General features: G+C 46.1%; 1 protein-coding gene across 3 annotated transcripts in view; it reads left to right on the top strand.

The window, feature by feature from the left end:
• The window catches only part of TRAF3 (TNF receptor associated factor 3), a 72,296-nt gene that overhangs the window by 45,532 nt on the left and 3,530 nt on the right, over positions 1-23,234 (top strand). Inside the window, exons 5-9 of one of the 3 annotated variants that reach the window (XM_008049357.1) lie at positions 2,562-2,729; positions 10,284-10,364; positions 13,086-13,160; positions 14,807-14,899; positions 18,680-18,820. In XM_008049357.1, coding sequence (XP_008047548.1) covers positions 2,562-2,729; positions 10,284-10,364; positions 13,086-13,160; positions 14,807-14,899; positions 18,680-18,820 — 558 coding nt within the window. The remainder of the gene's footprint in view (positions 1-2,561; positions 2,730-10,283; positions 10,365-13,085; positions 13,161-14,806; positions 14,900-18,679; positions 18,821-23,234) is intronic. The other 2 variants (XM_008049358.1, XM_008049359.1) reach the window with 2 other exon arrangements.

The raw sequence follows: 23,234 nt of genomic DNA, 5'->3' as shown, positions 1-23,234 counted from the left end.
GTCGGCTGGGGTCAGGTTCAGGGTCAGATGGACAGTTAAGACTTGGCTGGTGTGAGGAGGCCGGCTGCTGTGTCCTCAGCTCGTTCCTCCACTTGCAGGGACAGGCCCCTTTCCTCTCCCGCTCCTGGGGGAGGCCGTCGTGACTGTGGGGCCCTAGAGGGAGAGGAGATGTGCTGTGTCTTCCTCACCACCACCCAGCACCGGCCCCACCCACGTGCCCCAGACCATGCCTGAGGTAGAGGAGCTGGGCTTGCTCAGGCCCTGGAGCAAGTTCTGTCCCTGCTGCGGGTCCAGCTTGGCAGGGAAAGGGCACCTGGTGTACCCCCCATTTTCTTTACAGAACTCCAGGGATCTGTGGGGTACAGAGGGGTGCCAGCAGAGGCCGGAGGCAGCCAAATCCTGTCACTGAGCTCTGCTTGCTTTGACCTCTGAGTGTCGTCTAACTTATAAACGCCATGAGGGTGTCGGGGAGGTGACACAGCTGAGGACTGAGGCGTTAGCTGGTCCTCAATGAAGGTCTGCCTGCCCTAGCCTGGGGTTGTGGCCACCAAGGGGAATTGTGGGGTGGGAATGCTCACACTTTCCAGTCGGGGTCATGGCCCAGGAGAAGGAGGTTGCCCACTATGATGAGCAAAGCCTTGGCCGGGGTCACAGCCACGTTGAACTTCTGGAAGGAAGAAGCGGTGGGTCATGGCAGTGAAGGGCCCCAAGGAAGTTCGAAGAACTCCTGCCACCCACCAGCCCTTGAACCTTGGGGTTCTTGAGGAAACCCATGTTGAAGTCCAGGTCCAGCTGCACAAAGCTCTGGCTGCTTCGCACGGTGGAGATGAGGATGACGATGATGCTTTTGTTCTTGGCCTTGGAATTCGAATTTCCCAGGGGCCCACCTAGCGGGAGAGAGGCGGGGCCTGAGACCAGGGGTGTCCAGGCACCATGGAGACTTGCCCCGCCCTGGGGAGCCTGCTCCGAGGAGGGTGCAGAGAGGTCACCGGGCCACAGAGTGAGTGTCGTGACTGGAAGTGAGAACAGGAGGTGGGCCTGGAGGCTGAAAGCCCACGATGAAGTCAGCTGAGGGAGCGGGGCCTAGAAAGTGTTTCTAAGCCAGGAAAGAGCACTGCGAAGAACATGGTAACTGGGAGCGCTGACTTCCAAAGTTGCCTGAAAATAATCACTGAGTACTTGTTAAGAATATACAACCCGAGCCGGGCTCGGTGGCTTAGCCTGTAATCCCGTGCTTTGGGAGGCTGAGGTGAGTGGATTGCCTGAGCTCGCGGGTTCGAGACCTGCCTGGGCAGTGAGACCTCATCTCTACAATAAATCAAAAAAATCAGCTGGGCTTGGTAGCGCATGCCTGTAATTCTGGCTTCTCGGAAGGCTGAGGCGGAAGGATTGCTGGAGCCCAGCAGGCGAGGTTGCGGTGGCCGGGAGCGGCCACTGCACTCCAGTCTGGGCGACCGAGTGAGACTCCAACTCAAAAAAAAAAAAAAGAATATACAACCCTGGGCCCTAGCCCAGACCTCTAGGGTAGAGTTTCCCAGGGAGAGGCCATGGAGTCTCAGGGCGGTGGCGTCCAACCCTGGCTGCCTGTTAGAATGACCTGAGGAGCTGAAAAAAATACCAGTGCCCTGGCTCTGACTCTAGATAGCTGTGTTAGTCCTGGGCTGGCAGTATTAAAAGCTCTCCAGGTGATTTTTGTCTGTAACCGGTGCTGAGAACCAAAATCTTAGAGAAGGAGTCGAGCTATTGGGGGTGGGGGCAGGGTGAAAATGTCACAAGAGAGGCTACAGAGTGAAAAAAAGAAAATAGAAAAAGACTGTGTTTACGTCATTCCTTCAAAATACAACCACGTATGAAAATAGTCAGGACAACTGAGTAGGCGATGCTATTCTTATGACATCATTGGCAGGATTGTTAACTGGCTAGTAAACATCCTCACCCTATTTGGAATTAGATTTTAATTTTAGAAGGCCCACTGAAACCTTTTTTCACCATGAAATTCTTCATAACTTATGTTTTTTGATTAGTACCATATTTTACCTTGGAAAGTTATTTGAATTGGAATAAAATAAAGTTCTTTTTTTTTTTTGAGTTGGAGTCTCACTCTGTCGCCCAGACTGGAGTGCAGTGGCATGCTCCCGGCCACTGCAGCCTTGACCTGCTGGGCTCAGGTGATTCTCCCGCCTCAGCCTTCCAAGTAACCGGAACTACAGGTGCGCGCTATTGCGCCTGGCTAATTTTTTATTTATTGTAGAGATGAGGTCTTGCCAAGTTGCCCAGGCAGGTCTCGAACCCGCAGGCTCAGGCAATCCACTCGCCTTGGCCTTCCAAAGTGCTGGGATTACGGGCAAAATAAAGTTCTTAGCAGGTATTCATATATCTACTAACCTAAGAGGAAGAGTTGGCTTAATTTTTCAACAGCAATATAGTTTTAGTAATCACCGAATAGAATATGAGATTCGGCGTCTCTTGGTATATTTGTCATTCTTTGCACAGAGGTTAGAATCTGGTATTTCAGATTGAATTTTTTTTCAGTTAAGAACTTTCAATGGTTTGTCTTACAGGTGCATTTAAAAAATGATTGCCAATTTGAAGAACTTCCATGTGTACGTGCCGACTGCAAAGAAAAAGTTTTGAGAAAAGACTTGCGTGATCATGTGGAAAAGGCCTGTAAATACCGGGAGGCCACTTGCAACCACTGCAAAAGTCAAGTTCCAATGATCACATTGCAGGTGCAGTATTTTCCTGTTTCACATACCTTTTGTGCAATTCAGATGTGGTTTCTCCACTGAATAGGTTTCTAAGTGACTTTTCTACCAAGAATAAAGAGAAAAGATGGGAGTAAATATCAGTTTTCATTTGACTTTTTTTCACATTAAGCTGTATTTGTTTTGTCTATTTTGATTTATGTAATAGACATTTTCCATTGCCGTGATTGGATATCATTTAGGATGTTAAAAAAATAAAGAATTATTACTTTAAAAAGGTAGAGTATTTAACTTGTTCCAGGGAATGTCCTCATGATGTTGATGGATTGCTTGATCTTTTTTTTTGAGTTGGAGTCTCACTCTGTCACCCAGGCTGGAGTGCAGTGGCACACTCACGGCCCACCCCAGTGTCGACCTGCTGGGCTCCAGTGATCCTTTCACCTCAGCTGGAACTACAGGCACATGCTACCTTGCCCAGCTAATTTTTTGATTTATTGTAGAGACGAGGTCTCGCCAAGTTGCCCGGGCTAGTCTCAAACCCCCGGGCTCAGGCAATCCACTCACCTCGGTCTCCCAAAATGCTGGGATTACAGGCAGAGCCACCGAGCCTGGCTGCAAAAACTGTTTTTAAACTCTTTTAACAGTATTGATGCTAAGAGCGCACTTTAAGTCACTGTGCTGCTGTCTCTCGAAACTGTGCTAGTTATGACAAGAATGTATGTATGTTTGAGGCTCCTGCCGGTGCATCCTCTCCCTGATTCTGGACAGCCTGACAAGGCAGAACAGTTGCACATTCACTTCCTTCCACTCTAAGGATGGCTTTGGGACCCTCTCTCTTCAGTGACATGATGTGATTCCCATGTCTTTTGTTCTTTCAGCTTTAGCACACTTAGTCTCCTCACCTCAGATCTTAAGTTTATTTTTAAGACAATCAGCCATCTAACATGGGGAGGCCTGACGCCCAAGTCTGGCTTTGCTATGTGCCCTCTGTCTTGTGGTGGGTCACAGACATCAAATATCAATGAAATGTGCCTTGGTAAAGTATTGGAACTCTGGGCCATTGCAGTTCATCTGACAATTTATTCTCTTTGTTTACTCTGTGGTATACACATTGTATTAACCGATTTTAAGTTGCATTATTATTATTATTATTGTTTGAATTGGAGTCTCACTCCATCGCCCAGACTGGAGTGCAGTGGCACGCTCATGGCCACCCCAGCGTCAACCTGCTGGGCTCTGGTGATCCTTCCGCCTCAGTCTTCCAAGTAACCAGAACTACAGGGATGCACCACGACGCCCTGCTAATTTTCTTATTTATAGTAGAGATGAGGCCTTACCCTGTTGCCCAGGCTGGTTTTGAACCCACGGACTCAGGCAATCTTCTTGCCTCGGCCTCCCAAAGTGCTGGGATTACAGGTTTAAGCCACCACACCCTGCCACTATTTTTTTAAACCTGTAGGTCAGCATAATTTAAAGTATTAGAAAAACTGTCTTTTACATTTAGTCTAGAAATGGACAAATATTAGTTTCTTTAAACAATTCTGTTAACTTGTGAGAATTAGGATTATAAAGATCTTACTCTGTAGAAGATGTGTGTGGTATATATGGGTGTAGTCCCTTTGGAAAGTGGTTGGCAGTATGCCTCTAGGTAGATATGTAGGTTTTCAGTGAACCCGCAGTTCCTATCTTAGATATCCCGGAGAAACGGTTGCACTTACACACCAGAAACTGTGCGCAAGCATAACAGAGCAGCAGAAATCTGGAGTCAAACTAAGCCTGTATCGACAGAAGCGTTTACAGATTAGTGTGGGAGCCCAGTGGACACATGCGAGATGTTACACAGCAGTGGGGTGTGCCGTGCAGTGGTCAGGGTTGAGGACCTGCAGCTGCTGGCAGCTCACAGAGTCATTAAGGAGCGTGACACTGAGCCAAGCTGCAGAGACTCCTTTGGTAGAATTTCTTGTTAATAAAATCCAAAACTAGTCACAGTGAAACAATATCTTGTTTGCACACATATGTGCAATGAAACATTTTGAGCATTAGAAATACACAATTTAGGATGTTGATTTTTGTGGTTGCTCCTTGGGGGAAAATGAGGATGAAGCAAGAGAGGCACGGTGGGCAGGTGAAAATGAGCAACTATGTTCCTGGGCCTGGGTGGTGGCTTCCTGGGGGTGACTGTGTAACTATTTACAGCTCATTTGTGCACGGACATGCTTGGCATGTGCATCAGAATTACATCTAATTTAACAGCAGGACTGATTTCATTAATATGCAGAGAGTTCTTACAAATCAACAGAAGATTAACAGATTGTTTTAACGAGTGTGTGGTTTTCCTTTGGCTGCTGTAACAAAGTCCACAAAGTTGGTGAATGAAGACAGCTGAAATGTATTCTCTCACAGTTTTGAGTCTCGAGATCCCCAGCCAAGAGGGCCCTGCCCTCTCTGATACCTCTCAGAAAGAATCCTTCCTTGCCCTTTCCAGCTTCTGGCAGCCACCAGCAATCCTTGGTGTTCCTTGGCCTGTGGCTGCATTGCTCCAGTCTTTCCCTCCTTGTTCACGTGGCTGCCTTTCTGATGCATGTCCTTGCCTTTTCTAAGGGCACCAGTCATTAGATTGCAGGCCCACCCTAATCCAGTGTGTCTTCATCTTAACTAAGTGTATCTGCAAAGATCTTGTCTGCAAATAATGTCATATTCTTTAATTTTTTTAATTAAAATTTTTTTTTTATTTTAAAGATGTGGGGTACGATTCAGGATTAGGTATACAAATGGTCATCATACAGGTAAAGTTTAGGCCTCCCTTTGGTCCCCACTTCACCTGCTATCCCTTTCCCCTTCCCAGCAGTATCCCGCTACTGCCAATCCTTTTCTTATTGTATTTGGTAAGTGTTCAGGGTCCACTCATGAGTGAGACCATGTGGTACTCAGTCCTTTGTTTCTCTGATAGATCACTGAGTATGATAGACTCTAAATCCATCCAAGTTGCTGTGAAGTCCATAATTTTGTTCTTCTTTAGGGCTGCATAATATTTCATTGTGTATATGTACCACACATTTTCTATCCAGTCCAGTTTCAGTGGGCAGCACAGTTGGTTCCATGTTTTTGCTGTTGTGAATAGTGCTGCAATAAACATGCATGTGCAGGTATCTTTTTTTGTAGAGTGATTTAAGTTCCTCTGGGTATATTCCCAGAAGGGGGATTGCTGGGTCATATGGAAGGTCAATTTCTTGTTCTTTTAGGAATCGCTACAATGTTTTCCATAGAGGTTGAACTAGTTTGCATGTCTTTTGCCCACTTTTAAATGGGACTGTTTGTTTTTTTCCTTTTGGCCCATTTGAGTTCCTTGTAGATCCTGGATGTTAGGCCTTTGTCAGATATGCAGTTGGCAAATCTTTTTTCCCATTCTGTGGGCATCTCCCTGCTCTCTTCATGGTTTCTTTTGCTTTGCAGAAGCTTTTCAGTTTGATGAGGTCCTACTTGTCAATCTTACCTCTTAGGTATGGCATGAACTTTTGGGGTTTTGATCAGGAATTGGTTGCTTATTCCAATTTCCGTAAGGATGTCTCCTGCATTTTCTAAGATTCTTAATGTTTGAGGTTTTATGTTTAGGTCTTTGATTCATTTAGAGTTGATTTTTGTGTATGGTGATCGGTGGGGGTCCTATTTCATTCTTCTGCACATGGTCAGCTAGTTTTCCCAGCACCATTTATTGAATTAGGTTCTCCTCTTCCCAGTGGTTGTTTTTGGAGGCTTTGTCGAAGATGAGTTGGTTAAGAAACTGAGGTTTTGCTTCCGGAATCTCCATCCTGTTCTGTTGGCCTTGTATGCCTGTTCTTGTACCAACACCAGGCTGTTTTGATTATTGTAGCCTTATCATAAAGTTTAAAGTCTGAAAATGTGATGCTTCCCGCTTTGTTTATTTTGCTAAGGATTGTTTTGGCTATTTGTGATTGTTTATGTTTCCATGTAAATTTCTGTTTTGTTTCCAGGTCTGAGAATGATGTTGGTAATTTGATGGGTATAGCATTGAATCTGTAGATTGTCTTTGGTAGGATCCACACCTTAACAATGTTGGTTCTTCCAATCCATGAACTTGGACTATTTTTCCATTTGTGACATCTTTGACTTCTTTGAGCAGTGTTTTGTAGTTTTTGTTGTAAAGATCTTTCACTTCTCTGGTTAGGAAGGTGCCAAGGTATTGCATTTTTTTGTGTGTATGGCTGTTGTAAATGAGATTGTGCTTTTTATTTGGTTCTCTGCTTGTTTGTTGTTGGTGTATAAGAATGCAACTGTCTTTTGAACATTTATTTTGTACCTTGGGACTTTTCCAAAGTCTTTTATCAGTGAAAGGAGGTTTTTGACAGATTCTCTTGGATTTCTGAGGTATAGGATCATATTGTCAGCAAAGAGGGATAACCTGACTTCTTCTTTTCCTATTTGGATACCCCTGATTTCCTTCTCTCATCTGCTTGTTCTAGATAGGACTTCCAACACTATGTTGAACAGGAGAGGTGAGAGTGGGCAGCCTTGTCTTGTTCCGATTTTCAGGCAAAATGCTTCCAGTTTCTATCTAGCAAAACATTGGCTATGGGTTTATCATAGATGGCGCTTACTATTTTGAGGTATGTTCCCTCTATGCCTTGGTGTTTACGGGTTTTTATCAAGAAGGGATGCTGAATTATCAAAGACTTTTTCCGCATCTAATGATATAATCATGTGGTTCTTGTTTTTACATCTGTTGATGTTTATTTTTTTTTTTTTTGAGTTGGAGTCTCACTCTGTTGCCCAGACTGGAGTGCAGTGGCCGCTCCCAGCCACCGCAGCCTTGACCTGCTGGGCTCTAGCGATCCTTCCGCCTCAGGCTTCCAAGTAGCTGGAACTACAGGTGCGCGCTACCACGCCTGGCTATTTTTGATTTATAGTGGACATGAGGTCTTGCCAAGTTGCCCAGGCAGGTCTCGAACCCAGGCTCAGGTAATCCACTCACCTCGGCCTCCCAAAGTGCTGGGATTACAGGATGAGCCACCGAGCCCGGCCTGTTGATGTATTAAATTACATTTATGGTCTTGTGGTTGTTGAACCAGCCCTGCATGCCGGGGATGAAGCCTACTTGATCATAGTGGATGATTTTTGAGATGTATTGTTGAATCCCAGTTTGCTAGAATCTTGTTGAAAATTTTTGCATCTATATTCATCAGGGATATTGGCCTGTAGTTCTCTTTCTTTGTTGGATCTTTATCCGGTTTGGGTATCAATGTGACGTTAGCTTCATAAAATGATTTGGGGAGCATTTCATCTTTCTCAATTGCCTGGAATACTTTCAATAGGATTGATATTATTAGCTTCTCCTTTTATGTTTTGTGGAATCTGCTGGAAATCCGTCTGGCCCAGGGCTTTTCTTTTGTAGGTAGTTTTTTTTTATGACAGAGTTAATTTCCTGGGTTGTTATTGGTCTATTTAGGATCTCAGTTTCTTCTTGTTTCAACCTTGGGAGGTTGTGTGATGTCAGAAAGTCCTATATTTCCAAATAAGGTCATGTTCTGAGATTCCAGGTAGGCGTTAACTTGGGGGAACATTATTCAACCCACTGTAGTGGGCAAAAGCTGTGAAAAGGCAGTTCACAGGAAAAGAAATATAAAACATCAGTAAATATCAGAAGTGCTTGACCGCACACTCCTAAAGAATTGCTAGTTCCACTCCTGTACTTTCCATACATCAGACTGTCAGAGACTCAGAAGGGTGGTGGAGCTGGCGAGGGTGTGGACACACTCATGTCCACACTAACGGGCATGTCCACTGGTACAGGGTTATTAGAAGTTGCGCCTACACAGACGTTGCTGGGTCTTCCCTGCGGGCCCCCAGCTTCACCTCCCAACACCCCTGCCCAGTCCCAGTGCTGCCCCATCCCTCCCCTCCTCCTCAGACTCCCTTCTGGAACGCTCTGCCTGCTCCTCCACAGCTCACTGCGCTTCCCTCTCCCTGGTGCAGAGTGATGCCTGCCTCCCAGCTGACTTTGCCTGCTGACCCCAGCCCTGGCCGGCGTCTGGCAGGTGAATGGAGGTGGAGTGGGGGGGCACGGCATCTGCTTCCAAGCCTGCGCTTAGCTCTCCCTCTAGGCCTGTGGCCTCGGTTAGCCCTCAGCACCCCCAGCAGTGAGAGTCGGCTACTCCCCATTTATACAAGAGGGATCAAGGACGGGGAAGTGAGGCCACTTGTGCAAGGTTTTCCCCTTAAAAGATAAAACATTGACTTTGTGGTACCTGGGAACTCTGAACTGAGCCCAGCCAGGCAGGACAAAGGTCTGTGTCCAATGCCCTAATGTCCCCGTGTGCTGTATCCCATGAGGGAGGCTAGTGGTCAGGCCGGGCCCAGTCCAATGCCTGCTGCTCAGCTTGGGATGGCAGTGGATCTGCCCTCCTTGTGTGCTGTGGGCCTCTGAAGACTGAGCCCAAGAGTAGACACCTTCCAGGTGTCGCTTCTGTGCTGCAGACCCAGAGTGTGCCCATAGAGCTGAGGCCTTAAAAACACACCAGAGAAAGCAACACTCTGCGAAGGGGAGGAGTACCTCATGTCTCAAGGATGCACTTCCCCAAGCGGGTCATGCCATCCTTGGTCTTGCTCCTGCCTAGTCAGGTGGAGGCTCTCGCCAAGAGCCTCCTCCAGTCAGTCAACTAAATAGCAACATGGCTGTGGTGGCCCAGAGAGAACCTGAGGGCTGGATGAGGAGTATTGAGGTGTCCCAGTCCATGGGGGAAGCCGCTGCCAAGGCTGTTGCTGGGCCAGCAGTAGTTATAGTAGCACACAGCGCCATCTCTGGGTCTGCCTACATTAGTCTGGTGGCGCTGTCCAGGGCCTATGGGTTTGATGTCCTTGTGAGGAGTTCATGTCCTCATTCCACTGGTAGACAGGAACCCAGCAGGTGCCCATAGTGCTGGGTTTCGCAGTTGCCATCATCAGTCTCTACAATAGTGAAATCTGTGCCACCAGGAAAGGGCTAACCCAAAATGTATCCCCATTTTCCGTGGGCTGTAGATAGTCTAGACTAAGATTTTAGGTCAGTAACTTAAATGCTCAGCAGATCATGCTGTTTTCACATATTTGAGAAGCATCATTTCCAGACTCCAAACTGAGAGGCCAAGGGAAACCCTGCTTCTCTGTGACTGGCAGAGCAGACCTTGGGCTGTGTCCCCAGCCCTACCAGTGACCTGCCTTGTGACCATGACGTGAGTAGCCAAGCTGATCTGAGTGTCACACTTCAGGAGCTGTGTGGACCAGAAGCTGCACCAGGCACAGAGGGGACACTGCTGAAGGGATGCTCCTGTTACGATGCCACCTCCCGTAGACTGTTCTCCCATAAGTTGCTCTGCCTAGTCTGATCTGACTGGATCTTCTGGGCTACCTGAGATATTCTGAGACACTTTCTGAATGTCACGATTCATCCACGTGTGATTTGAATGTTGAAACTTAGGACATGACAGTGATGAGCAAAGCCCCTCCTGGGATCCACGTGGGGTTGGGGACCTGAGGAAAACAGTTGTGTATTTCAAAGTTGACAACAATTTTGTTTCTCTGTAGAAACACCAAGACACCGAGTGTCCCTGTGTGGTGGTGTCCTGCCCTCATAAGTGCAGCGTCCAGACACTTCTGAGGAGTGAGGTAAGGGGTGCAGCCAGGAGTCTGTGGAGCCCTCGGGATTAGCATGCTTGGATCTATTCCCTCACGTTCCCATCTCATGGTGTTCATGTGTATGGCAGGAAAACAAATACAGGTGGTGCAAAACCTCATACTCTTTTTTGAAAGTCAGAAGCAAGCAGCTAAAAGCTACAAAATGGTAAATTCACAGCAAAAAAAATTGCCAAGAAATGAAAAAAATGGGCCAAGGTGAGAGGGGCACTTGAGGCCAGGTGTTTGAGACCAGCAAGGGCAAAACAATGAGACCCTGACTACAAAAAAAAAAAAAAAAATTAAGTAAATTAAAAAGTAAGAATTGAAAAATGGGAATATTTTGTCTGTAATGCAAGCAAAGATGATGCCTTACATTTTTTAAAAAGCTATTTTTAAGCCCATAGAATAGAAATTGCTGTAAGATATTCTTAAGAAAGTGAATTAAAGACATTTCAGAGCCATTTTGTCCCACACGCTGGGTGGGAGGCGGCCCTGGGTAGGAAGTGGGCACAGGTGTGGCTCCCACATTTCAGGGCCACCAGGAGGGCGTCCATGAGGCCTCCCCCAGAGCCTCTCACACCACCCTCTGCACCCTTTCTCTGAAACAGTTAGATTTTGCATTACCTTCATTTGATCAGGACATATCCAGGTGAAAAGATTCCAAGGATTCTTAAATGTTGTTGCCTCCAGTCCTGACCTGGAGCCTTTGGTTGCTATTCCAGGAGCCATCTGGGACTCCTCTGGGCTGAGGGGGGGTGTGGTACCCCTGATCCCTGGTGCTCTCATCTAAGGAGCCTGTTCACCTCAGCATCTTTTGGCACCCTGAAATTTTACCACTAGATTTTGTGGAAGGGAGAGAATCAACCTCACATGTCCCCAGCTGAGCAAGTGAGCCTGTGTGGGCCTAGGGCCAGGAATTCGGATGCAGGAGGACCAGAGAGCCATTGTCACCTGAGGCACGTCCTACCAGGGCCTTGCTGCCAGTGGGCGAAGGCAGGATCTTGCCTGGTGACAGTGGTCTCTGGGTCCTGAATGTGCTTCTGGACAGGGCTGGGGACAAAGCATGTCAGTCATCTCCACAACTGGACAGTTCCTCTGTTGAAGTTAACATGTGGAGTCTGCTGTTGAGGTAATTTTAAGAAAAAAAAAATCTTTAAGCCTGCATTTCTCTTGGGTTTCTGGTGAAAGGTGCTACTGGGCTGTAGATTATTCTTGCCTCCCTTCCAGCATTCATGTGAATTCTGGAAGACTCTGAGAATACTGATCATAAACCAGTTTTAAGAGAAAGTCCAACACTGAATTTATAGTATTACACTGAAAATAACATACATCAAGCTCTGTGTGTCCCTGGTCTTAACATTTCACGGTGTTAGCTGCTAAGCTTTAGTACTGCAGTTAGGACACTGGAAGAGCACATTCTACAACTTCACATTAGTGATGATATGTATCATCTTCAGGCTGGACTTCTACGCCAGTCACTTGTCACATGCCTTCCCCAGTTGCAGCCCAGACTGGGTTCTGAGGGACAGCAAGGACATTGGGCTGCCAGATCTCTAGTCATCTTGACTTTGCCCCCTCAAAGACCTTCCGTGAAGGTGGGCCTTGGCGGCAGCCACATGAGTCCCTCTTTCTTAGACATCACAACAGGCAGGAGAGCAGTCCAGGACCCATTTCCCCTTCTGCCTAAATGTCCATCTTAAAGAAAGGACAGCCCTTGTCCTGGTAGACTTAGGTGAAGTTGTAGACCTTACTGCTCCCTCCAGGAGGACACGGTCTATGATCCTTGGAGCACATGCACACTGGCACTCAGGAAGACACATCAGGTCCACTGCACACTGCCCTCACATACCCACTGTCCTGCACAAGGTCCGATTGTTCTCTGTGAGGAAGATCTAACTCTAGAGTTTCTTGGGGAGAATCTCTCCAATCGAAGATGAAACTACTCCTCAGTTGTATTAGCCTTACCCATAAAACTATGTCTTTAAGATAGAGACTTTTCAATTCCCTTTCTCTTGTTAGAGCATCATGAGTAATTTTTATTTGATGACTCACCAACATTTGAGCTGAACCAGGGGCTTTTTTCTTGTAAAATGAGTTATCTGCTCCCAGTCCCTCCCAATTTTCCTGCCATCAGTTGGAGGTGAAGTATTAAAAACTACAGAGTTTCTGGTCCATACAGAAGGGAAAAGTCTCTTCAGGTGAAGGAGAAGCTCATCTCGTTCTTTTGTGTGTTGTTATGAGTAACAGCACATTGTGTAAGCTGGCTTTGAAAATATATTTATTTCGTGTACCATATATTAGGTGTGTGACCCAGTTGCATTCTGAATGCTTTCTATTTTTTGTGTTTCATGCAATTTTTGTTTATAGTCTTTAAGTGTGCATTTCAGTTTATGTTTTTCTCTTTTCTTTTAAAAATTATGGCACTACAGACAGCATGTCACATTTTTGAACAATTTGTTCTAAAGAAACTGCAAGTTTAAGAAATGTTATAGTAAATGTATTTCTGTATATTGGCGTATATATGTGTATACATGTTACTATACCGAATATTTGCTGCATATAAATCTAGGAAGCAGATGATATATATACACACCTGTAGCTGATAAGACCCCATTCTTGCTAGTACCGCTCAGATGCTATCTGTGCCCTAATATGTTTGAACATTTTCATGCAAACGTTTGTGCCACAACTCACGTCTCTTTCCCGTTGCAGTTGAGTGCACACTTGTCAGAGTGTGTCAATGCCCCCAGCACCTGTAGTTTTAAGCGCTATGGCTGCGTTTTTCAGGTCAGTATCCGACATTTGTCCTTCCCAGTCACTGACATTCTGCCATGAGAGAAAGTTATTATATTAACATTTTAACATGCAAGTTCTGGACTCTTAGTCTTTGTCATGAAACCAAAACACCCTGTTGCATGGGTGATGAAAGCCACGTGCAGCAGGTGGGGTGCTCGCTTTCCAGGCGGTGGTATTTGGAGACTCAGGCAGACACTGTGCTAAGGTGGGCATAAAGACAGCAAGAGAGCCACTATGTCCAGAGCCAGCTAATGATGGGACAAACAGGAATGGCATTCGCTTAGCTTTCCAGAGAGATTGTTATGGAAGTCTTAGCTGTTACTTGGATATGAGTAAATATCAAACCAGACATAGTTTCAATAGTGTGTGCGTCAGTACACAGCTGTGAGGATCACACGTGTGTGTCCACAGATGCATTTTGTGTACATGTCTGTGCTGACAATGACCCCAGCTGGTGACAGATCCAAATCTAGCACAGCTCCTAGAAACCACCCCTCCCAGGAAGAGTGCAGGGAGCGCGGCTCCGTCACTGCCACACATGGCGTGAGAAGCTCGCATCCAGGTTTTTGTTGTTTATTTTTTAAACACATCTGAGATGGCTAGTGAATTGGAACTGAGTTTTCATTTTAATGTATATCTTAATTTTAAAACTAGCAAAAGGCAGCATATACTACAATTAAGGTATTTTGCATTTAATTTTATGTAGGACCCATACATTATTATGAAATCAGTACAGGATATCGGCAGCTTAGTATTTTCTGAGAATGCAAACAGCCTAAGAGTAAGAATGACTGTACCTTTCCTTTGCTTTAGTCTCCTACGAGACCGAGCCTCCCCCTGTTATGTTGTACGTAGTATCATTCATTCTCTCTGTGTATGTGTATATATATGTTTATATATTGTGATACTTATATCAACATATATATATGAATATTCTATGTACAGAGTATATGTTTTGGAGATCATTAAAATGCTGTCTGTTACTTCTCAGTTTTCCAATAGCAAAGAAAATTATATTTTCATACCAATTATTTCCTTAAACATATGAAGTACAATTTCATGTGCTTATTCCTGACCTAAAATGGTCTACATCTTATGTACTCTGTATATTGTTTATGTTTTGTATGTAACTTTCTAAGTATCCTAGAATGGTGAGGAGCAGTACTTTTCAGATACAGTGTAGTTGAACTAATACGTTACTACTTTAATATTTATTTAGAATCCTAGTTTGCGCATATGTTCACTAACTGTTGTGGCAGTATCCAGCTGCAGTTGCAGGTTTCTAAACATGTTCCATTCATGCAGTATCTGTAATGAGAAAACAGTTTTAGCAGAACAAGAATGAGTTTAAAGTTTCATTTGCTGATATTAAGCATGGAACCTTGACAAGAAGATGCTTGAGATGAGAAGCTCTAGAGAGGAGCATGGCTTGCGAGCCTTGCTGTGGCGTGGTGGCGTCGCCCTGCCCTCCCTTGGCCTCCTCTCTGTGCTCAGTAGCCAGGAGGCCCAAGCACAAGCTTCCGAGGCTCAAAGATTCCCCCCTCCCTGCTTAGTGCTGCTCTCATAGCCACAGTTTAGCCTGTTGTCCTTGGAGGTAGAGCCAGGTTGGCTTAATGCGTCACTTCTTCCTCTCACAGGGGACAAACCAGCAGATCAAGGCCCACGAGGCCAGCTCTGCCGTGCAGCACGTCAACCTGCTGAAGGAGTGGAGCAACTCCCTGGAGAAAAAGGTAGGCCACGCCCCTGCCCGGGCTCTTATGATCTCTTCAGGTTGTTTAACGGGGAAGGCCTTTTTACAGTTATTAAGGGGTTACAGTTATTAAAATAAACAGCATCAGCCAGGCACGGAGGCGAGAAGATTGTCTGAGCCCAGTAGGTTGAGGCCGCAGTGGCTGTGAGTGTGCCACTGCTCTCCAGCTTGGGCAACAGAGTGAGCCCCGACTCCAAAAAAAAAAAAAATGGCATCAAGAGATTGTCAGAAAAAGTAGATTCTCTTCATGTGATCTTGAGCTTATTATAAATGTTTGTTCCTTGTTTTTAAATTGTAAGCAAATGTGTAGTGCTTTTTTTTATTCCTTTAATCACTTTATGGTTATTTTAGCATTGGTCCAGTACAGAGATGATCAAACTTTCAGCTTCCCTTCCCCCTCCCCCATGGTTTTTTTTTGGTAATTAAAGTTTTATTGGAATGCAGCCACCCTCATCCATTTCCAAATTGTCTGTGGCTGCTTCTGCTCTTGAGCAGCAGAGTTGAGTCGAGGGCCCTGTGCACTGCAGAGCTCAAGATGCTTACTGTCTGGTTTTTCACAGAATAAGTTTGCCAGCCCTGATCTGGATGGTTACCAGTATTACATGCTTTACAGTTCTGTGTCTTTTGTAGGAGACAAAGAAGGAAAACATTTCCATATCACTGGTGTTTACAGTTGGTTTTCTCAGTTGACACTTTGTGATAATTTGATACACTATCTGCATAGACAGGACCACTTCCCAAACAGACTCCGTCTCTTCCAGTGCTAGTCTTAAGAGGACTCCATTGTAGGGCTGAAGACCTAGCAACAGGCTCCTTCCCATAATAATCCTTCTTCCCAGTGAAGTTTGTTCTGTGATGTTTGTTCTCAGTGGGGCCTTCTTTCCATGAAGGAAAGGTGAAAACCTCTAAGAATTGACACAGAAGGAGTTGTTACAGGATCTCCCATTGTAGCTTATTTACAAAAATAAAAACCTAATTACTGAATATTCAACAAACATCTATTGAGAACTTGCAGTAGAGAGTACTAAAATGAATTAGAACAGCCAGTGGTGTTGACATTTGAGCTTTGTAAAGATTTGAATGTCTTGTTTTTGGTGTTAAATCCAAGCAATTTTAAATGTAATTGTACTTGACTCTAAAATTTTAAATCAAAAGATTTCATTAAATCTGACATAAAATAGTTTGTTTTCATATAAATGTTTATGCTGAAATTGAGAAACAATAAAAGGATTGGTATATCATGTACCTGCACCTGTGGAACGAGAGGAGTTCCGTTTAGCAGTGAAGTGGAACTCAAGTCAGAGGAGTCTCTAGTGGTTTTCCCGTGAGCACGTCGCATTTGCTCTGAGTTCAGTGTTGGTTTATCTGTGAATCTTCTTTCCTCTCTTTTTGAAGAATGTGTTTTGTTTCTGCCTTTTCAAATGTATAGGTGTAGATCACAAGACTTCTTGTTTCTCTCATAGATACTGTGTCTCTCGTTTAAAAGACTCTGCCTTTCCTTTTAAGAATTAGTGTTGTTATACACCTGTGCTAATTATTTAACAGCCTGCTGGGTCTAAGGATGTACTTGTCCAGTGGGACAGTTAAGAACAGCTCTGTCACCAGGGTTACAGTGGCTCATGCCTGTAATCCCAGCACTTTGGGAGACAGAGGTGAGAGGAGTGCTTGAGCCCAGAGCAACTTGGCGAGACTTTGTCTCTACAATAAATCAAGAAAAATTAGCTGGGTGTGGTGGCACACACCTGTAGTTCCAGTTACTTGGAAGGCTGAGGCAGAAGGATCGCCTGAAGCTGCGGTGGCTGTGAGCGTGCTGCTGCACTCAGAGTGGAGGCTCGCCTACTGGAAACCCAGGACAGGGCCAAGCAGCCTACCCACGCTCAGGGCAGCAAGTCCGCGCTCTGTGAATGCCATGTGTGTTTAAGCTTCACTAGCTGTTTCTCGGTGGAAGCCCTGAGGCGCAGGATGCACTGCCGTGGTCTGCGCTGAGGTCTTTGAAAGATTTGCCCTCTTGGATGTGGCTCAAGGCTTGGTCTCTTCTCTGACTCTGTCCATCAGAATGGAAGCCCTCACCCTGGGCTGGAGACCAGCCCCTTAATGGATAGACAAAGACATCTGTGAGTAGACGGGAACATTTTCCAAGGGCCAGAATGCCCTTTATAGTAACCTTGTGAGGAAAGAAGCCTTGCAGGGGTTACTCTCAAACTCTTCATGGGGCAGGGAGGCTTTTAAGACTGTATACTACTTGGTCCTTGGGAGCTAATTATTTTTCAGAAAGAGATTTTGGAAAGGTCAAAGGTGGGCTTGGAAATGCTCACTCAACAGGCCCTGCCTCTGACTGATGTGGGCTGTGAATGGTTCTGCTCAGCTTTGGTAGAAGGGCATCCTCAGCACCATCTCTCTGTGTTAAAGGGGTTCATAGGCAGCCCCCAAACAAGCAGAAGTACCTGGGAAGTTTTTGTTACCATCGTGCCTATTCTCATGGTGTTGGGAGGGCTTTTCAAACTGTAGGGTGTGGCCCATTCAAACTGCAGGAAGTGAAATAGCTTAGTAGGTTGTGACTAGCATTTTTTAAAACTGACAGGTAATAATTGTATATATTTATGGAGTACAGTGTGATGTTTCAACATGTGTATATACATCATGGAATGATTAAATTGAACTAAGTAATATATCCATTATCTCACTTCATTTAAAATCAGCTCCCTTAGCAATTGTGAAGTATGCATTTCATAATTATTCATTGTAGTCACCATGCTGTGCAGTTGATTGCAAAACCTATTCCTTCTAACTGAAACTTTGTGTCCTTGACCAACATTCCCCAACCCACCCCTCCCAGATCCTCCCACCCGGCTGCCAGGCTCTAGTGCCACCATTACACTCTCTTTCACATCAAAATTAGATCAGTTGTGTTTGTCTTTCTGTGCTTGGTTTATTTCTCTTAACATAATGTCCTCGAGGGACTAGGTTTTGTTTTGTTTTGTTTTTTAATGAAATAGAGTAAAAGAAAATATCAGGATGTATTGTGAGTGAGTAGGGCAAGTATTGTTTAGTGAAAACTGTTTTTCAAATATACACACAAATGTTTTTATCAGTGGGGTAAAATATAAGAATGTTTCTTACTGTGTTTGAAATTTGAAACCTACTCTGGTAAAAGATTTATTAGTTTTCAGCAGAAACTTTTAAAAGTGTCCCATTGATTCTGAAATTCAGCCAGCTGCTGCACTTGGCCTCCCTTAATTACTGGGAAAGAGTCTGAGAAATGTAGTTTTTAGGATTCCCTATTGAATTTCCAGACTTCTGTTGTCTGTATGAAGAAATTTTTTTTCTTCTGGAATTCCTTTCAGTAAGCTAATAGAAGACCTATATTGTGAAATTTTAATTACCATCATTGTCATTATTGTTGATTAATATTAAAACTGCTAGCAGGGCTCGGTGGCTCAGCCTGTAATCCCACGCCTCTGGGAGGCTGAGGTGAGTGGATTGCCTGAGCCCGCGGGTTCGAGACCCGCCTGGGCAGGTGAGACCTCATCTCTACAATAAAATCAAAAAATTAGCCGGGCGTGGTAGCGCGCACCTGTAATTCCAGCTACTCGGAAGGCTGAGGCGGAAGGATCGCCGGAGCCCAGCAGGTCGAGGCTGTGGTGGCCGGGAGCGGCCACTGCACTCCAGTCTAGGCGACAGAGTGAGACTCCAACTCAAAAAAAAAAAAAAAAATTAAAACTGCTTTTTGTTACATTAATTAAAGAATTTCTTTTTTCAGGTTTCCTTGCTGCAGAATGAAAGTGTAGAGAAAAATAAGAGCATACAAAGTTTGCACAATCAGATATGTAGCTTCGAAATTGAAATTGAGAGACAAAAGGAAATGCTTCGAAATAATGAATCCAAGATACTTCATTTACAGGTAAGAAGCTTAGGACTGTGGCTGGACCAGTAGGGCACTCGTCATGTCTCCTTTGGGCTTTCCTAGTGAACTGCCATAGCTGAAGCCCTGACCTTGGCAAGAAGAGAGGCCACTGGGTTCCCACAGGGCCCCTGCCTGGGAGACTCAGGGCAGCTGTTCCCTCACAACCTCTTTCACCTCTTTCCATGCCTCTGGTCCACTATTGGAGAAGACTTATGGCCTGTATTTTTTAAATGAGCTGTTTTTGTGATTATTTAAGATTTTGTGTCGTTCACGAGTAGTTGTGTGCGAAGTTTCACTTCCTAAAGTGAAGTGAAGCCCGACCACTCTGCTCTGAGCTTCCTGGTGATGCATGCTCACCCTGCTGGATGTCACCATAGAGGTCCACGCAGTCTTCCAAAACAACAAGCCAGCACACCTTTGCTACTTGGAGTGAAGGTGATTCTGAAAATGGGCCCATGAAACTGCTGCTGAGGCCGGGCTCGGTGGCTCAGTCTGTAATCCCAGCACTTTGGGAGGATGAGGCGAGTGGATTGTCTGAGCCTGCGGGTTTGACACCCACCTGGGCAACTTGATGAGACCTCGCCTCTACAATAAATCAAAAAAAATTAGCCGGGCTTGGTGGCATGTGCCTGTAGTTCCGGCTACTTGGAAAGGTGAGGTGGAAGGATCACCGGAGCCCAGCGGGTCGAGGCTGTGGTGGCCGGGAGCGTGCCACTGCACTCCAGCCTGGGCGACAGAGTGGGACTCCGACTCAAAAAATTAAAAAAATTTAAAAAAAGAAAATGCTGCTGTTTGTCAGCATGGATCTCTGTCAGGTCCTGTCTGGAGATTGTCTCACAGGTGCCATCTGCACGTCAACCTGCTTGTCGTGTGTGTTTGTTATAGTGATCCCATGTGTGTCCTACACCATGCAGGAGCCACTCTGTGTCACTGGCATGATTTTTCAGTGCTTGCACTTAGGTGTGGCTCCCTGTGTTGTCTGGAAGAGAACCTGTTTCTATTGGTGCAGAGTCATGGCATCTTTGAGAATGCCTTTTCTCCCATTTTTGACACTGAAGATTAATCATGGTGCTTTGAATTTCAGAGGGATTTATTAAATTAATTTCATTTGTATTGCACTTATCCAAAGAAAAAGGAAAAAAACACAGTGACACATTAGATTGTATTAGAAAAGATACAAGTTCTTAGTACTGAATCAAGCCACAAAAAGGTCAAAGTCACATAAAATACCAACAAGCCTGCTGGAATCCCTTGGTGTTTTGCTGAGGGCATCCCAGTATGTTGGTCCAACTGTCCACCCCTGTGGGCCACCCTCCCTCGCCTGCATTTCTGGCTACTCATAGTGTGGCTGCTGGATCTAACCTGGGACTCAGAGAAGTGAGGGAAGGACCAAGGGCATTAACATCATACTAGGAAAATCACCCCTAAAAATGTCCACAGCAGAAGAAAGGGTGAATACAAAGTGGGTTCAAGTATAACAAAAAAGGAGACTGTACACAGTGAAATACAGATGCCCTGCCCAGACCTCAGACTTCCTGTACATTTGTCTCTTTCTCCATTTCCTCCTCTCCCAGCCAGACGAGTGTCGTCGACTTTGCTTCTTTGGTAGAGTTTAATCACTCTCCCGTGTGTTTTCTATTTTAAAGCATCTGTAATTGCCTAAACCAGTGAGGTGTAATTCAGAAAGAAAGGGGAAACCAAGTTGCTGAGCTGAGAGGTGAGGACTGAGTGGTACAGGAATCGTCAGGTCCCTTCTTTCCAGAACGAAAAGCTCCGTAGAGAAGAGGTTGTGTTTAAAGACTGGGACGCAGAGCAGGCAGGGTGCTGGCCATATCCTAGAGTGCAAGGACAGGGACTTCTTAGAAGGCAGGATGCTCCCGACAGTGTTTCCCCCTTAATGGCAGCGATCTGCATCGAAGGTTCTCCAACGTGTGGTCACGAAAGGTGAAGTTCTGTTTTCCCTTTGGATCACTGCGGGGTAGGCGTTCTTTGGCAAGGAGAGGTTCTGGAGTATCTGTTTTAGGACGTGCGGGTTGAAGCCTCCAGATGCCGGGAGGACCTAGCCGCGCGAGCCATGCTCGGCCATGCCGCGTCCTCCCTGCATCCCCACGCCTTCCTTCGCCTTCTGTAGCCAGAGTCCTGCCAGCCATGCTCCTCAGAATTTATTTCTCCCCTGAGAGCCCTTCGAGTCACCCTAGGAGGCTTTACCTTCAGCTCTTTACTGTGGCCCAGAAAACCCTGTGACTGGCCCCCAGTCAACTTCTCAGCCTTGCCCCACCCTCCACAGCGAAGCGGACCGTCTCTCTTTCCTTGAGAGGCTCCACGCTTCTGCACGGATGTCTGTGCCCTTTCCCGCACCATCCCTCCCTGGCCATCTCCAGCCCTTCTGCGGACACCTCAAGTATCAGTGTGAATGCCACCTCCTCCAGGAAGCTTGCCTGAGCCCACCGCCGCCTGCAGAGCTCCCCCAGTCCTGTGTAGGGACTCCCCAGTGGTGACAATATGTGTCACTCAGGGTCACCTCCTTCCTTGTCTGGCTATCTGGTGATGGTGGGCAGTAGGCTGTGGCTGCCTGAGGGCCGGGCCGTGGCGCATGAGATGCAGACAGTCGGTGTCCAGGGAGTGGGTTCAAGAGTGGTGGCCCAGGAGGGGTTGTTTCTTAACATTTTACTTCTTCAAGGTCTTGTTTTTCTTAATCAAAAAGACAGCTCAGGTGTGAGCTGGACTCGGGTCCCCGGTGTCCAGGGGCCTGGATGAGGTGGTGATTCTCACCGTCGGGGCTGGGTCAAAAGCGTATGGCACTCCATGCACACTGCCCCAGTTCTGGTTCCAGAGACCACTGGGCTTCTCACTGGACAGGTCTTGAAGCTCTGGCGGCCTGAGGGTGAGAAATGACTGCAAGCAATGTGACTACAGCCAGCCGGGCATGCAAGAGGTAGCCACGCCCTGATGGCAGGCCTCGTGGTGCTCTGAATTCTTCTTTCTAATACAATTCCACACCTGCATTTAAGATAATTTTTTTTTTTTTTCCTTTTTTTTTTGAGTTGGAGTCTCACTCTGTCACCCAGACTGGAGTGCAGTGGCTGCTCCCAACCACCACAGTCTCGACCTGCTGGGCTCAGGCAATCCTTCCGCCTCAGCCTTCCAAGTAGCTGGAACTACAGGCACACGCTACCACACCCAGCTAATTTTTGATTTATTGTAGAGATGAGGTCTCACCAAGTTGCCCAGGCGGGTCTCGAACCCGCAGGCTCAGGCAATCCGCTCACTGCAGCCTCCCAAAGCGTGGGATTACAGGCTGAGCCACCAAGCCTGGCTAGGTGTATTTTTATAGAACTGAGCAACTCAAGAATGAAATCACGTTTGCTACATTTCACAGAGAACGCTTGATTTAGATCTCCATTCTGCTTTGAAATGGTGCCATTTATACAAATGAAAGGCCTGTTTTAAAAATAGCGCGTTCCCTTGCTATGTGGAAACTCCTCTTATTCTACCAAGCTTCATCTGTGCCCGTGGTGTGTGCGTGCGCGCTCCCGACTCGGTGGCTCCTGCTGTGCTGGAAGCCTCCCTGGAGATCCCACAGTTGAGGCACGGCCTTGTGTGGCGCCATGAGCCTTCCTGCCACCGTCTTGTGGGAGGACTCGGTTTCATCTCTTCCTCTACCTAGGGCACAAGGCTTAGAGTGGCTCATGGCTTGTCCCAGGTCATCCTATGACTTGGGCCACCCCTGGGTCGACCAAGTTACAAAGAGGCATCTCTAGACCAGTGTGGGCGAAGAGCTCATCCCCCGGTCTTCTCTCCTGAGTTGGCTCAGTCTGTAGCATCAGGAGGTGGCGTTCGTGAGAGGACTCTGATGCCCTTCATGGACACATCATGGTGTTGGATGTCATTCATGTCCATAGTCCTCCAGAAAACAGACTTTGTGGGCTAATTAAACTATTCCTCTGGCCACTTGTGCTTGCTTAATATAAAGGGACGGCAGTGTGGAAAGAGGTGTTCTTTAGAGAACTCATCCTCACTTTTGAAAGTTAGCTAAGATCAGGTTTCTTGGAAAGAACAGGAAGCATAACACTGCTTTTACCACCTAAAAAGCAACCCTGGTCTGCCACGTTTGCTCCTTCGTGGTAGTAACCGCCAGCAAAGGTGCTGAAAACTAGATGTTTAAAAATAAACTTCCAAAAGGAGAAGTGAGTTCAGCGGGCCTCCACCCCTCCCACCCCACACTCCCAGCAATGCTGTGGCCTGCAGTTTCTGAAGCAGCATGGTCATTCCCCGACTGCTTGAATGCTGAACTCTCCAGCCATCACAAGCTTTATTTCAAATGCATGTTCTTTTTAGAAATGAAAGCCCTTCAGGTCCCTGGCTTCATCTGACAGGTAGACACTCCAGTCCTTTAAACAGACTGGGCCAC

Source organism: Carlito syrichta, unplaced genomic scaffold, assembly GCF_000164805.1.
Source record: "Carlito syrichta isolate Samal-C Ts95f unplaced genomic scaffold, Tarsius_syrichta-2.0.1 Scaffold132761, whole genome shotgun sequence".
Lineage (NCBI taxonomy): Eukaryota > Metazoa > Chordata > Mammalia > Primates > Tarsiidae > Carlito > Carlito syrichta.
This window is presented reverse-complemented; position numbering and strand designations above follow the sequence as displayed.